This window comes from Pelecanus crispus, chromosome 20 (genome assembly GCF_030463565.1).
Source record: "Pelecanus crispus isolate bPelCri1 chromosome 20, bPelCri1.pri, whole genome shotgun sequence".
Classification (NCBI taxonomy): Eukaryota; Metazoa; Chordata; class Aves; order Pelecaniformes; family Pelecanidae; genus Pelecanus; species Pelecanus crispus.
This window is the reverse complement of record NC_134662.1, coordinates 2126848-2142496: the sequence shown is the minus strand read 5'-3', so window position 1 is coordinate 2142496 and position 15649 is coordinate 2126848. Positions and strand designations below refer to the sequence as shown.

Sequence of the window (15649 nt, the reverse complement as noted above, 5' to 3'; positions counted from 1 at the left end):
CTGAATCCCGCCCTGGCCACAGCCGGGTCTTTCCTGACCGAGCTCCCGAGGTCACCCCGTGCCCCGTGGGAGAAGGAATAAAGCAAAGGCTCTGCCTTTGCCCTCTCCTTGGCTCCAGCCGGGAGCCCAAAGCTGTCCCCACTGGCCTGGCTCACCCCTATCCAGCCAAGTCTGCATTGCCCCTTCTTTATCCCATGCCTTGTGTTTGGGTAAAAAAAATAAAATAAAAATAATAATTAAAAAAAAAAATTAAAAGTCAGAGATGGAGAGCGCAGCCAGGACGGTGGGAAGGGCCGTGCCACGGGCGCGGCGGCGTGTGCATGGTGTGCGCTCCCCTGGATCTGTGCGCTGCGGGGAGGAGCCGGTCCCTTACCACTGCCAGGAGCATCTCCTCTCCTGAGCAGAGATTTCACATTCATTTCACTGGTATGGCAAAGTCCGTTTGCTTTTTCCTTCAAGGTGCTTTACATTCAAGAGCTATTGCAATCCACAGCGAGGAAACGGGGCCGGGGAGACACCCCAGCCCTCCAGGTTCTCTTGAGTTTGATTATTTGTTTTAAATAAAATGCCCCAAACATCTGAAGTTTAGTTCATCTCCGAATTTTGGGGAACTCGAAGGGGGCCGGTGGCTCCCAGCCTTAGCTCTCCCGTGGGTTGCTGTACTGAAGCTCCGAGTTGAAGACCTCCTTATAGAGGGGTGGGAAGTTCATGGCGGTCTCTGGGTGCAGGAGACGGAAAAATTCCAGCTTGTCCAAGTGCAGGTTGCAAATGGTCTTCATCAAGGGCAGCTTGGAAACCATCTGCGGGGAAAGAAAGAGCTGGAACTGGTGACCGCTCGGTTCCCGGCCAGCATCCCTCATGCCACTGTTCACCCTCCCTTGGGGACAAGCGGGTGGGTTTGGGGACTCCTGCCTCTGCCCAGCGCCGGGGGCACCAGTGGACACCCCCCACCTTTGGGCAGCCTGGCAGCAACGTGGCCTTGCCTCCAAACCCACATCTTTCCGCAGGAAAACCGGCACCTGGGAGGGCGCGAGGAGCCCCCCAGCGCCCCCGTCCCAGCTCCATCGCACCCAAAGCGTTCCTGAAACGGCTCCTTTTGCCCCAAACCCCCACTGCCCGATGCGCTGCCGGGCACAGCAGCGTGGGGCTGCCGACAGCGGGGCTGCCTCCGCCTGCACTGCAATGGCAATGCACAGCCCTTGGAAAGAGAAATTCTCCTCCTTCAACAGGTCCCAGGGCTCACGCCCCCAAAAAACCGCCTGTGTGCAGCTAACGAGCTCTGGCACAGCCCCGTCACTGGTTCGGACGTCTCCCCGAGGCGCATGGGCCGTGCCCCAGCCGGGCTCCCTGCCCCACACGCAGGCGGCACCGCTACCTTTGAGAGCTTGTCCTCGGCGGAGTGTTTCTTCTGGATCTCGTGCTGCAGGGCCACGTAGATCTTGTCCTGGAGCTTCTGCACCTTCTTGGACTCCGTCAGCCACGGGCGATCTACGGGAGATGGCCGCCAGCCAGGTCAGTGCTGCCATGGGGGTGACCCCCTGGCACGGTGTGGTGGCCTCTTGCTCTTTTAACCCTTCCTGCTCTCCAGGATGTTTTTGGGGACGGTGGCATGGCCAGGTGGCCCCTCTTCACCCCTCCCCACCCCACTGTAGGGGACGCGGCTCCTCCTCCCACTGAGGAGTTCTAGCAGATGCATTTTTACCCCAACCTCCTTTCCCAGGAATAACTTAAATCATCCAGCAGTGCTGAGATTTACAGGTCAGCTCTCCCCAGCTTTGGCACCCCCTCCCCTGCCGTGTCCCCCCACAGCCCCCGTACCCGGGGAGAGCAGGACGGCGGCGGTGAAGAGGGCGAGCTCCTCGTCCGACAGCTGCAGCCGGCACAGGGTCCTCCCCAGCTCGAAGACGGCGCCGATGAGGTCGTCGCAACCTGATGGGGGGGACAGCGGGGAGGAGGGGGACGTCACAGCTCCGTGCTGCCCAGCGGCACCCCCCCCAATCCCACCCACTGGCTGACCCCAGCGGCACCCGGGGCTCAGATAGCTTTCGGGAGACGAGATGGGTGAAGGAGGGGTCCTCGGGAGATGAGATGGGTGAAGGAGGGGTCCCCAGCAGAGGATGCCCGGCATGGCTGGGCTTCGGGCTGGGGCAGAAAGCAGGTCCCGACCACACTGCACATCAACTCGATCCCAACGGGAGCGGGAGCAAACGCAGGTGGGTCTCGCCCCGTCCTGTGCCCCAAGGATTTAGCCCAGCCGCAGGGATGCTGCGTTTCACCTGGCTGCAAACCCCAGCCCCGTCCGGGTGTCGAAAGGAGAGGAGAGCCCCGAGAGAGGCGCAGCGAAGCAGCTCTTACCGAGAGACTTGAACATCTGCACGCCGCCAAACTTCCCCTCGAAGAGGACGGTGTTGTTCAAGGGGTTGAACGCGCGGATCATGCGGATTAGGAGCACCTCAAGGCAACCTGATGCAGGCAGAGAGAGGGCAGGGCAGGGCAGGGCAGGGCAGGGGGGTTTCCATCATCCCAGGACCAAACGTAAGAAAGAGGAAAGCCCCCGGTGCAAGTTTGAAGTCCAGATTGTTCATTCCCAAAAGCAGAATGGTTATTCCAATAAATCCAATTTGGGTTTGGGTTTTTTTTTAACGTTTCCAATTGCGACCGCAATATTTCACCAAAGGGAAATATTATCCAGGCGTTTGCAGACGGACGCAGAGATCGATCGAGGTCATGGTGGAGCACCGAGAGAGGAGAGGGTGAAAACAAAATAAATAAAAAGAAAATGGAAGGAAGAAATGAAAGAATGAGTTAAACTCCAGCGTGTCAGGCACAGCCAGCTCTGGCTTCAGGGTAGAGCACCCTGCTGGGATGCTGGCACAGGTCCCCTGCGCTGGGTGAGGCGCTCAGCTCCCCAGCCGTGAAAGTTTAAAAACTGGGCAGCTTTTCCACCTTTTTTTGGCATTTTGGGGCTTTTGCACATTCAGCTTCCTCGCCTGGGCACGGCGTCGCCGGCTCAGGCAGACAGATGGGTGGGGGAGACACGCGTGTGTGCTGCTGTTGTCCTCTACTTCCCAGTCTCTTGCTGGGAAAAGAAGCCAATCCTTTCCTCTTCTGCCTCCCTGCTCCCCTTTGGGTTTGGCACCCCTTTTCCCGGGGACGAACCCGCTGTGCTCATTTCCATCCCAGTTTCTGGGTGACATTTAGTTGAGGGTGACCATGGAGAAAACCCTCTGCCCGGGGCGGCCACTCCCCACGTCCCTCTCTATACCATCACCTTTAAAAATGACCTTAAACTCCTTCCAGCCCGGTATCTGCTCGCCGAGCACCGATGCCGAGCCCGGGGGCAACCGGGGCAGGGAGGGAGGGGAGATCTGGGAAGGAAAGCACTAGCCAAGAGAAAAGACGGGATCTGCCTTCAGCACCGCAGCTGCCGTGCGGGAGAGGCGTTGGGCACGCGAGGCGGGCGGCAGGGACGCGAGGGGGGCGGCAGGGACGCGAGGGGGGCGGCAGGGTCCCCCGCGCTTACCGGCTTTCAGGAGGATGATTTGGTCGTTCTGGCAGAGCTCCATGAAGCCGTCGATGCGCTTGGCGAACTCCACCACGTACTGGATGGCATTGGAGATCTGCAGCGAGCACTGCTGCCACATGGCCTCACAGCTCTGCCGGCACAGCGGGGACGTCCCTTAGGGCTCGCTGCCACCCCGTCACCTGGGGTTTGCTGCCACTACATCACCTGGCTCCGCTGTCCCCCCCCATCCCCACTGCACGGGGCAGGGAAGGGACCCAGGTGCCGTGCCACCCACGGGGGGCGGTGGCACTAGGACAACTGGGATGTGACCTGCCACCCACACCCCCCCCCCAAGTTGGACTTCTGCAGCTCCCAAAGCACCGAAAGACCCCCCCTCATCCTCCTCGCCTTCCTCCCTGCCTTGGTGCCGCGCAGGTGGTCCCTGCCGAGGGCCGCCGTGGCTCTGGCCATGGCAGCGGCGCTCACCTTGCTCTGCAAGGCGCGGACCTCCTCGGGGGAGTAGAGGCTCCACGCCAGGCGCTTGAGCTCCTCGGTCGTGTACTGGCACGTCTCCAGGTGCGACTTCACCACGTTCTGGGCCACCCGGTCTGCAAGGCAAGGGCAGCGGGCGCTGAGCCCCGGGGACCCCCCCGGCCCCTTGTCCCCATGCCCTGACACCGTCCTCTCCCGGCTATCCTGGGGGCTGCTGGGGCTGGGGGGGCAGAGGGGCTCACGCCCGATGTCACGGGGATCTGGGGACAGATCGGGGGTCAGGGGCTGTCCTTGGGGCAGGGGGGGATGCTCCGCATGACCTGGGGCGCACCGAGCTCCATCAGCGCTCAGCCTGGAGGAGGGGCTGGGCTTGGGGCTGCTGCGAGAGCCGAGGCTGGGTCAGTCCCTCGCTGTGAGCGCGCCCAGCGCTGCGCGGGCACCCGGGGCTGGATGCGTCCTGCAAGGCGCCCGGGGCTGCATCGAGCGCCGTCCCCGGGGCTGCACGCCGCGTGCATGCCCAGCATCGCGCCGGGACCGCGCCAACGCTCACCGATCTCAAGGACGGAGATATCGGCAGTCAGTTGGCCACCCTCCAGCGCGCCGTGCGCGAACAGGGCTGGCTCCAGCATCAGCTCGTAGATGGACTCCTGCTTGATGAGCGTGGCGTCGGCCATGTCCAGGCTGGACTGGTCGGGCGAGGGCTGCGCCGAGGCGAGCAGGTCAAGGTTGTAGTAGGTGCTGCTGCCATCGGGGGTGAGGGGGAAGTCGAAAAGGAGCCCATCTGACAGCGTGGAGATGTCATCCAGGTCCGAGAGCCCACTGCTGACGCTGGTGGTGTAGACGCGGCTCAGGGGCTCGGGCTCATCCTTGGTGCCGCCGCTCTGCTCCTGGCTCTGCTGGTGCTTCTGCACCTCGGCGTAGAGGCTGTCCCGCTGCTTCTTCGACATGCGGCCGAACTTCACCGCTGCCCAGGGAGGGGAGAGCGGCCACGTCAGGGCGGCTTCGCCCCCGCACAGCGACGGCCGCGCCCGCCCGCCTGCCCCGGGAAGGGTCCTGGCTCCCAGGGGAGCGCGCGGTTTGGGGGCGTACGAGCCCCGAGCGAGGCAGGGGCCCTGTCGGATGCACCCCCTGCCCCAGACCAACCCTGGGTCGAAGAGAACAGAATCGATTTAAATTTCCCCCGTGGAAAATGCAAAAGCATTCCTTGCTCCCCAAACGCCTCCTTTCCCCATGCTGTGACCCCAACAGCCCAGCTCGCTCCGAGGAGGAGCAGACGGGCCCCTGGGAACCCCGGGCACGCCTCACCGTCGCGGGACATGCCCAGCGCCAGGCATTTCTGCAGGCGGCAGTGCTGGCAGCGGTTGCGGTTGGTGCGGTCGATCAGGCAGTTCCTCTGCCGGGAGCAGGAGTAGCTGGCGTTGTTCTGCTGGCTCCTCCGAAAAAAACCCTGCACGGGACGGGGAGGTGTTGGGAAAGCGCCCGGCGGGCTGCCAGCCCCCGTGGCCACCCACCCGCCGGCACCCGTCCCCGGGTGTCCCAGGGCTCACCTTGCAGCCTTCGCAGGTGATAACGCCGTAATGGATCCCTGAGGACTTGTCTCCGCAGATCTTGCACGGGATCACTTCGATTTGGGCTGCGGCGGAGGAGAAAGAGGTGGAAAACCACAGTGGCTGATGGCCACCGCTGAACCAAACGAGGGAGATGGCCCTGCCTCCGCGACGGCCGCAGCCCTGCTCTGCAGCTGGGGAAACTGAGGCACAAGACCTGGATCCACCAGCAGCTCAGCCCTGCCCGCAGACCCCGCAAGGATACTTGTGCCTCAGAGAGGACCCTGAAAAGGCACACGCAGGGTGCAGGGTATCCCCATCTGCTCCCCCATCTGCTCCCCCATCCGCTCCCCCATCCTCTACAGCACCAAGAAATAGGTAGAAAAGTCCTTTGAGCTACGGAGTACAGCACATTTGTGCACCAGCCTGCTCAGGACCCCATTTTGGAATCATTCCCCTTATTTTTCAGCGGGTGCGTGCACGCTGCGGGGGCACCACAGACAGGGACGTCCTCAGCACAAGGACCATCCCCATCCCTGCAGCCACGGACGCTCTCCTGCCGGGGGCCTGGCCCAAGCAGAGGGTCTGGGGGGTCCCCAACCCCCCCAGCAGCTCCTTAGAAAACCCAGGACCGATATAGCCATCGCTGGCTCAAGGTCCCGGTCCCCTTCCCCCCACAAATCCGCTTCCGTCCCTGCTTCTGCTTTGCTGGCACTGAGCTGCTTAATAGGCTTCGTCCTCCTCATTTTCCAGCTGCCCCAGATCTGGGCTGGCTCTGCCCGCCCCGTGCGCGCCGGGGGGGGCCGCGGGGCACCCCCGGGACTCGTACGTGCCTCCCAGCATCTCTGCACCCTCTAATCCCCGCTCCAGCCCCCGCGCCCCCCGGCCGGGCTCAGCCCGGCATCTCTCTTGAGGGTGCTGGGCAGCCGCCGCTGCGCCAAAATAACCCCCGCGGCCAGATTATGGTTATTTCAAATCTCCTGGGCCCGTGCAAATCCCCGGCTCGGGTAATTCCCTTCTGCCTCTCTCCTCCCCTGGGAGCGACCGGTTCTGGTTGAGGGACACGTTTTGTGGGTTGCTGCCGGCGGGGGCCCCGGCCACCCCTGTGGGCGACAGCGCCGGCGCTCGGCCAGCGTCACCGGCGCCCCAGCACCCGGCAGCGCCCCGGGGTCCCTCGCTGCTTTGGGGGAGGTTGGACGGGGCCAGCGCGAGCCTGGCCGTGCGGCGGGGCTGCCGTCGGTCCCCCCCGGGGCGGATTTGCTCCAGCCACACGGGGCAAGCGCTTGCCCCAAGCGCGGGTGCGAGCGGAGGGACAGATCCCCCCTCCAGCCATTGACTCGCCACTCGGCTCCTGCCCCAAATCCATCAGGCGATTTTGGGGTTCACCCCCCTTCCCAGGGCTGCTGGGCTTTTCCCAGGGCTGCGTCGGCGTCGTCCCCCGACTCAAGGGGCTCGCATCCCACCCCTGCCCCTCCCCAAAGCTCCGCCTGCGCCTCTGCTGTACTTCTGGGCCTGGGCACCCTCCCACCCTCCAGTCCCAGCCCCCCGACCCGGCACCGGCATCGCAGCCCCGGGGTCACCCCTTTGGCAGGGGGAGGGAGGCACCGACCGGGCGACGTGCCGGCACCCCCACCTCGCCCACAGGCTCCGACAACCAAGACACCTCCCGATTCCCCGGCTCCCACCGCCGCTTTCGCCCGTGCTGCCGGAGAGGGGTGCCACCCGCAAACCATGGGGACCCCTCCCCACCCTGACGCCCGTCCCCATGGCCCGGGGAGGAGCGCGGGGACGGGAGGGAGGTGGTGGCACCGCGGGGGGCGCAGGGAGGGGGTTCCACCCCCGGCAGGAAGCGGCGTCGGTTCGTTATGCAACGTAATTGCAGCCGCCGGGAGTGCTGGGGTGATGCATCGCCGGCGCGCCGCGCCCTCACGCCCGCAGCCGATACTCCCGGCCCCCTGCAATTACCGGCACCGCACGCCCGGCAAAACAGCCGGGCTGAGCGCAGCCCACCGGCGCCCACCGAGCAGGGCCTGAGGGTGCCGCCCCGCGCGCCCCACGGGGCCCCGAAAGCCGCTCGCCGGCTCCCAATGATGGCGATGGGTTTGTGTGATGCTGACGGCCAAACCCCGCCCCGCGCCCCCAGGCCCCGGGGAGCCCCCTGAGAGACCCCCGCAGCCGGGGCTAAGGGTCCGTGGGCACGGTGCTGTCCTGGCTCCTCCGGAGCCCAGCGTCACCCCTGGGTGCCACCAAGGAGAAGCCCTGACCGCTCGCCGTGTGCCTGCAGCCTCTTCGGGCTCTAATTAGCACCCTGCTAATTACACGGCCGTGCCCGCAGCCGGCACCTGACCCGCTCCTAAGACGTTCGCCCCAAATAACTGACACGGAGATACGTCCGTAACCCCGGCGCGATGGCAATTACAGCCCAGAACAGCGTTTAATTGCCGCTCTGTTCGTAAGCCCCGGCTGAATCACCAGGCCGGCTCCCTCGGCGTCCCCGCATCCCCACGTCCGCCCCGGGACCCCCGCGGGGGCCGGGCATCCCCCTGGGGCAAACCCAGCAGGACGGGGAGGGACGTGGGTGCTGGTGGGGTGGCGGCAGCAGCACCCCGCATCCCCCAAATCTCACCGCGACTGGGGGGAGACGTCACAGCAGACCCCACGTCCCGGGCACGGACCCTCCTGCCGTGCCTCAGTTTCCCCAGCTGAGCGCTGGGCTCCTCCTCTCACCACAACCCCGTGAGCATCAGCCACACTGTGCAGAAGGGGGGGTTTATTTAGGGGGAGGCAAACCCCTTACCCCTGCCTGGGGGGGGACAGGCAGCAGAACTCTTCCCTGGGGTCAGCAGGGCTAAAATAGAGGGGGCAGAAAAAAAAAAAAAAAAGGGGTAGGGAAAAAAAAAATAATCTCCAGACGACAATTAAAATGTCCCGGCCGTGGTATTTGCTCTCCTCCCAGCGTAAATATTTCTTGCCCAACTCCCGGCCCGCTGCCACCGGACGGCCCTTATGTAAGCGGCACCGTGGCACCGTCCGGCCACGGGGCTCGGCCGCGCCGGCGGCGATCGGCCCCCGGTCCGGTGGCTGCGTGCGGCCCCGCGGCGGGAGCCATCCTGTCCCACTGACACACTTTCTGCCCGTGGCCCCACGCGCTCGTGCGCTTGTGTAACGCCGCGGCCATTAACCCTTCCCACGGCCGCTACGGAACCGCGGCTGCACCCCGACTTCCCGCCGCTGGGGATCCCTTTGGGGCATTTTGGGGGGCGACCTCGAGCTGGGGCCACCCGTCCGCTGCCCCGATCTGCAGCTCTCCATGGGGGACGCAGATCCGCCCTGCGCGGTGCCCGGGTCCCCTGTCACCCCCCGGCCCCGCCGCGTGTCCCCCCTCCAGCCCGGCACCGCCGGTGCTGAACCAGGCAGGCGGTGGTTTCGGTGGTTTCGGCAGAACCAGAGCCGCCCTCCCCGGAGCAAGACTCGCAAGACTTGGCCTTCCTCCTGCCCCGGCACTCCCTCCTCTCCATCGCCTCCGCCCCGAGGGCGGGCATCCCTCTTGCACCCCAAAACAAGGCAGGCCCTGCAGGATCCGGCCACGGGGGTCCGGACCCTCCCTCCATGGTGCGGGGGCCACAGGTGGCCCCATCCTCCTCCTCCCCCCATCCCTCCCCTTGGCCGTACGATCTCACTGGTGGTGGGGGGGGGATCACCCCAAAACCCTCAGCACCCCACTGAGCCCCGGGACCTGCCGTGACCCCGCTGCTGCCGGAGGCTTTTTGGAGCTGCCCCCCCCCAGCAGCTCGATGGGGGCTGGGTGCCCCTGGCTGAGGGGTGAGGACTCTTGGCAGGGGGGTGTTTTGGGGGGCACCGGCAGGTCCCACTGCGCAGCCTCCCCCGGGGTGAGCCTGCACCCCCTTCAACCCGCGGGGCTGGGGTCAGGATACGGCCACCCCCTCCCCTGGGTGGGCCACGCAAACCCACCCCAGGGCCCGAGTGCCTGGTGCCGGGGTGGGAGGGAGCAGCCCAGCTCCGGGTGTTTCGGAGGTGGCTCCGTGCCCCTGTGGCCATCGCTGCCCCAAACACCCCCTCGGGTGCCGGGGCAGGCGGCTCCCCCGGCGCCCTGGCTCATTACCCAGCAAACCTGCTGGGAAAGTCGGTCTGTGCCCCATCCCGCTGCCGCGATCGATGCCGCAGGACGGGCACCTCCGGTAATTAGCAGCTGCCCCGCAGCCCAGCCAGGGAACGGGGCTGCTCTGCCACCCCCGTCCTCTCCCCTGCCGCAAAACGGGGGCGCGGGGCATAGCCCCCACTGGGCTCAGCACCCCCGGTGCACCCAGCGCAGGGAGGGGAGGATGGGTCCAGGCTGCACGGGGTCACGCAGGGACCCACGGGGACACGCAGGGACTTGCGATGCCACCCCACCTCCCCATCGCTGCCCCAAAACCCGGCTCCGCTCCCTCATTCCCTGCGGCAACCTCCAACCCCAGGACCGGGCACTGCTCCCAGCTGCACCCGCCCCCGGGAGCCACTGCGCTTCGCCGCAGCAATTAGCCGCCCTTGCATTTTGGGAAGGTGGCCGTGGGGTAGGGGTGCTGGAGGAGGAATAAACAGGTCAATCAAAGGAACCATCACCCCTTTGCATCCGCTGTTGGTTTTACTGTTAAACGGGCTCCCATGCTGCAGCACCCCAGGGTCCCCCGGCATCCCGGCATTTCGGCTATCACCGCCGGCGAATCCCATCCCCACCCACGCACCCCATGGGTAACCCCAAGCGGGCCGGGGCCGTGCGAGGCTGGGGCAGTTTCTGCAGCGTGCGGCCAGCGCGGCCCCGGCGTGACGTTCAAAGTGCCGGCTCCAGACTGCGGAGGCACCGGCAGCACCGGGGTTGGGGCTGCGCGGGCAATAAGGAAAATTTAAATTACGCAACCCCGGCCCTGTGCCGGGCTGCGATGCTGGACGTGGGAACCAGTTTCTTAATCGATTAGCAGAGATTTCCTGGAAACTTTGGGCCAGAACAGGGCTCAGCCGCTCTCCCCCTGCCCCAGGGAGACCCTGGGCCACCCTCACTTGTGGCCACAGAGCCGGTGGCTTCAGAGCCGCCCTGATCCCTGTCCCGGTGCCATTTTTTCCCTGTCCCACAGCGCAGTGCATGTCCCCGGCTTGGAAATCGTAGCAAGCGGTTCACCCGCAAGCAGCGGCGGGCGATGAGGCTCCCCCACGGCCACCCGGCTCCTGCCCCGGCTGCTCTGGTTCACCGGCTCCCGCGCCGCGCAGCACCGCGCCGAGGCCGGCCCCGCCGGCGCGGCACGCAGCCCTTTGCACTTTGGCTGGCGCAGGAGGGTGGCAAAGGTGCGGCGGTGGGGACGGGGACCCGCCGTCTGCCTGGGGTGGGGGGAAACTGGGCTGGGGATGGGAGACCCCCCCAGCCCCGCGGCTAAATCAGGGGGGAATTATCTCCATGGGGCTAAATAAAGGCAGTGAGAGCGGCTCCGCTCACCACATCCAATAAACTGGGCACGACTTAGACATTAGCAGCTCTTTATGTAGCCGCTGCCAAGTTCAAAGTTAACTGTGACAGGGAGGAGGGACGGGTGGGATGGGCAGGACGGGCAGGGGCTGCCCCGCTGCCTCCTGGGGACGGGGACCGAGCCTCCTCACCCCTGCGCTTCCCCCTCCGGGTGCTGCCGCTGCCGGGGGTTATCGGGGTCAAGGATCCCAAATCCCGGCTGGATCCCATGGGACGCCACGCTGCCGGTGGCCACCTTTCTCCTCCAACCTCATTTTTGGGAGGCAAAGGGCATGGACATCCATCCCCATCCCCATCCCCATCCCCATCCCCATCCCCATCCCCATCCCGCGGTACCCGGGTCGGGGCGCAGCCGTCGTGCGGGAGGGCCGACGGGTGCTGGCCGCCCTCGCCCGCGCCAGCGCGCGCACGCTGCCTCAACGGGCAGGGAAGCTCCTCCTCCGCCCTCTCTGATTTTTCCAATGACAGATCTAGGTCACTAGGACAAGTCGGAAAGGCTGCCGAGCCACCGCACGCTCCGAGCCACGCCGCTTGCAAAACAAGCGAGCGGGAGGGCTGGAAGCCCTATAGGATTATACAAGGCAAAGCCTCTCGCCCGGCCCCGGCGCAGCCGCGGCGCGGGGAAGGACAGGAGCGAGGAGCTGCTGGGGCCCCCGGGGAAAGGGGCAGAGCAGAGGTGGTTCTGGGGAAGAAAACGGAGATTGAATCGATTCGGTGTCACCAGGCAGCGCTTCGGCGAGAGATGGGGACCCTGCGCTGGGTGCGACTGCGGGAAGAACGCCCGACGGGGGAAAATGATGTGATATCAGGGGGTTTGGCCCTTAATTAGGGCCAAGGCATGGTAATTGGGCGGGGGGAGAAGGAAAAAAAAAATTTTAAAAGAGGAAAAGTTCACCCAGCTGCTAATTGAGCCCAGCGCCGGCTGTGCAAGCGCTACATAAGAGCCAGGCAGTGTTATTAATTAGGCGCACGTTAATGCTTCCCTCTGTACTAATAAAGGTGAAATCCCGGGATGTCACGGGGCGGGAAGGGGACGAGGCGGGCTCGCCTCGCCCGGCCCCACATTTACACAAGAGTGCGGCGGGTGGCAGAGCCGCAGCACCCGCAGCTGCGCCCGAGAGGGAGAAAAACAGATTTGAGGAGCTCGAAGACGTACATCCCCGTACGTACGCCCAAAAACGCACCTAAAAATCGCACCAAAAAACACACGTAAATACGCGCGCCCAAAAAAACACACCTAAAGACGTGCACAAGCAAGTCCTGGCGGGGGTGAAGGGCTCAGGCACGGCAGGCGATGATGGAAAACTGCTTTGAAGGGGGATAAAAATCCCACCCCGCGGTGTCAGGTCCCAGCCACGCTCCCAGCAGCTCCGTCAGGCGCGGGCACCGGGAGAGCTGGGTCCGGCCACCGCTGCGTCACCGGCACCGGGCCCGGTGGATCGTCCCGCCGGAGCCTTCCTCCCTCCATCCTCCATCCTCCTCCCAACCGCCTGCTTGGCGACATGGCGGGGGGAAAAGTAGGAATCGCCTTTAATAACGGATAAAAATCAGGCGACTCACCCTCTCCCCTGGGTAAGGGGCACCCGAAATCACGGCTGGTCCCTCACCCGTCCCCACGGGAGCCTCCCTCGGCCGCACCGGCCCCAAACCACGGGGAGGGGGAAAAGGGGGAAAAAACCCGCACTAAATCCAGCCCTGGTGGGAGCAACATATTGAAGAGGAGATTAAGGGGTTTAGTGCGAGGCAAAGCTGAAGAGCGGGTCTAAGCCGGCGTCGGAGAGCGAAGCAAAATAAACAAGAATTTTATTCCTAAGGAGAGGGGGAGCTGGAGGAGCCAGACCCACCCGGCGGGGCCGATGCCCGGTCCCCCCGCGGGGCTGACGCGTGTCCCCCCGGTCCCCCCGGGTCCCCCCCGGTCTCCGCCGCCCCCCCGCCCGCTCCCCCTCCGGCGGCGCTGATGCGGGGTCCCCTCACCGGGGACAACTTTTGCCGCTGCCCCCCCGCAGCCGGCCGGTCCCCCCGGGGTCCCCCCCGCCGCCCCCCCCGGGCTCACCTCGCATCGTGGCCGGCGGCGGTCAGGGGCGCGCCGGGGGGCGCATGGGGGGCGCGGGGTCCGGGCGGCGGGGGGCGGCACCGGGGGGCACCGGGAGGCTCCGGAGGCACCGGGCGGCTCTGGCACCTGCCCCTCCGCGCCGCCGCTGACCCACTTCTGCCCGAGCATGCGGCCGTTCACATGACGAGCCCGCCCCGCCCCGCCCCCCCAAATCGGTTTCACTTCCAGCCCCACCTCCTGCCCTTCCTCCTCCTTCTCCTCCTCCTCCTCCTCCTCCTCCTCCTCCTCCTCCTCCTCCGTCCCCGCCGCGCCGGTGCTCGGCGCTGCCCGCTGCCGCTGCCCGCCGCCTGCTCGGTGCCGGGGGCTGCTCGACGCCCCCCGGGGCTCTGGAGCGGGGTGCTCGGCGCTGCACCCCCGGGCGCTGCCCGCCCATGGGAGGGCCGTGCCGCTGCCCGTCCTGTCCCGGCTCGCCCCGGCACGGGGCCGGCTGCGTGTCCCGCTGAATCACGGCTGCGCCGCGCTTCGCCCCGCAGCCCCCCGGGGTGCCCCCCTGGGCACGGGGGTGCGCACCCCCAGGCAGGGCGGGGTGCGGGGACCCCGGAGAAGGTGCGGGCACGCGGCGCTGGGGGGACGAGGGGAGCGCGGGGACCCCCGAGCAGCCCCAACGTGTCCCCGCACCAGGGTGCGGACGCTGAGGTTCCGGGGGGACGTCGCGGCTGGGAGCCCCGCGGGTTGGAAAGCGGGGGGGGGGGGGACCCCGTCCCTCGCGCTGCGGTGCACACGGAGGGCTTCGGGGCCCGGGGTCGTGTCCTGGATAACGGGGTGCTCCAACGCGCCGCCGTGATAAACGCGAAGAAACGCGGGCTCTGGACCGCGCAACGAGCCCTCGTGGTGCAGCGCCGGAGGTGTTGGCACGGGCCGAAGCCCCATGGCCAGGGTTTGCAGCGTGACTCTTGCACCACGTCCCCACGGTGCCACGTCCCAGGGGTGCAGGCGGTCGGCCCGTGTGGCAGCCGGGCCAGGGCTCAGGGCGTGAGGGACATGGTGCTCAGCGGCGCCAAGGGATGCCTGGCTCCTGGGGACGGTGGCAGCGGCCTGGAGACCTGCTGTGTGCAGAGACGGCACCCACCGCGGACGTGGGCATGGCGTCCACCGCCGGCGTGGCTGTGGCGTCTGCCGTGGCCACGAGCAAGGCGTCAGTCACGGCCACGGGCATGGCATGGGCACGGACACACATCAGGATGGGCAGGGGGGTGGCACCCACCACGGGCACAGATGCAGCCGCCACCATCGCTCGCAGCATCGCTGCCTCCTCCCTGGACCCCCCCCTGCCCTCGTGGTTGGGCTCTTCGGGGGGCACTATGGCCCCCAAACCCTTAAATTAAACCATTTAAGCACGGCTGAAGAGGGCGATTTCAACCCACGTCCATCCCAAAGCCCGGGGCTGAGCCGGGGGCACCGGGGACGCTGTCAGGCTGGTGGCAGAGGGGCTCTGCCCCCCGCTCCCGGCACCGTCCCCCCGCAGCGGCGCGGGCGGGCGGCAGCGGCAGGCAGACGGCGAGGCTGAGCCGCGGTGGCACTTTGTGTGCTCCCACCCGCGTGCCGAGTTACCGCCTCGCTCCGCTCCGGTGTGGGAGCAGCTGCGGCCGGGGAGGGGGACGCCGGCGGCTGGGCGGAGGGCGAAGGGGTGCGGGGGGTGGAGGGGGGCGAGCCGCCTGCCGCGCTCCAGTGCGGCTGTCTGACATGATTTTGCTGATGGCGATTGGGAACGGGCTCGCTGCTCTCGCCGGTCGGATTCGCTCCTTCCTCCCAGCTTTTCGCCCTCCTCCCCGCTGCGCTCCGCATGGATGGGCACGCAGACAGGACGCGGGGCGACGTCTTGCCTCGGTCTTTACAGGCTCCACTTCCAGTGGGGCTTCTGCAAGCGCAGCCCCGGACGGCCCCTGAAATCCCACCCCAGCACGCAGCCCGACCAGCCGCGGCTGCGGGCAACCCCGGTGCAACCCCCGGTGCACGGCGCGAGGCCACTGCCCGTCCCCGGAGGTCACGGGTGCTGCCTGAAGGAGGTCAGCCGCCTTAGCCCCATTTCACAGATGGGGAAACTGAGACTGGGAGCAACGCCGTGACTCTTTGGGGCACGCAGAGTCCGGCCGCGGCGAACTTGCCCCTCCTGAAAGGCGGTCACTGGCTCGCCTGGCACGGCCCTGATTGCCGCTGTTGGGCCAGTCGTGGCCGAATCGTGCCAGAGCAAGGGCAAAAATACTCCCCGAGCGCCCCGGCGCAACCCAAAAGTATGAGGTTACATAAACGGCACCACACCTGCCGTGAGCAATGCGGGACCCACGCACCCGCTTCCCGCCGTCGTCTCCTTAACCCTTCAGGCGCGGCGCCCGATCTTCAACACCGACGGGTGTTGGCACGGCCCGGGGGGGGGAAAGTCCCGGGGGAAAAGGAAATGCTGCGGGGCCACCCGGGAGGGAACGGCCCGTGGGGCAGTGGGTGCCGGCTGCTGCGGGTCTGGGACTCAGCCCTGT

The 15649-nt window shown here is 66.5% G+C and overlaps 1 protein-coding gene across 1 annotated transcript; it reads right to left on the bottom strand.

Moving 5' to 3' along the window:
- Positions 1-638: 638 nt before the first annotated feature.
- On the bottom strand, positions 639-13122 carry LOC142595484 (nuclear receptor ROR-beta-like). Its single transcript, XM_075723840.1, has 10 exons — positions 13116-13122; positions 5545-5630; positions 5303-5444; positions 4548-4961; positions 3992-4113; positions 3524-3656; positions 2356-2463; positions 1819-1929; positions 1376-1488; positions 639-800 (listed from the first exon to the last, which is right to left on the bottom strand). The coding sequence occupies exons 1-10, from the start codon at positions 13120-13122 to the stop codon at positions 639-641; spliced, it is 1398 nt and encodes a 465-aa protein (XP_075579955.1).
- Positions 13123-15649: the final 2527 nt, after the last annotated feature.

Coding starts and splice junctions, on each gene's coding strand:
- LOC142595484 (XM_075723840.1), bottom strand. Junction 4,114..4,547: donor TATCTCCGTCCTTGAGATCG/GTGAGCGTTGGC, acceptor CTTGCCTTGCAG/ACCGGGTGGCCCAGAACGTG. Junction 801..1,375: donor CCGAGGACAAGCTCTCAAAG/GTAGCGGTGCCG, acceptor CTTTCCCCGCAG/ATGGTTTCCAAGCTGCCCTT.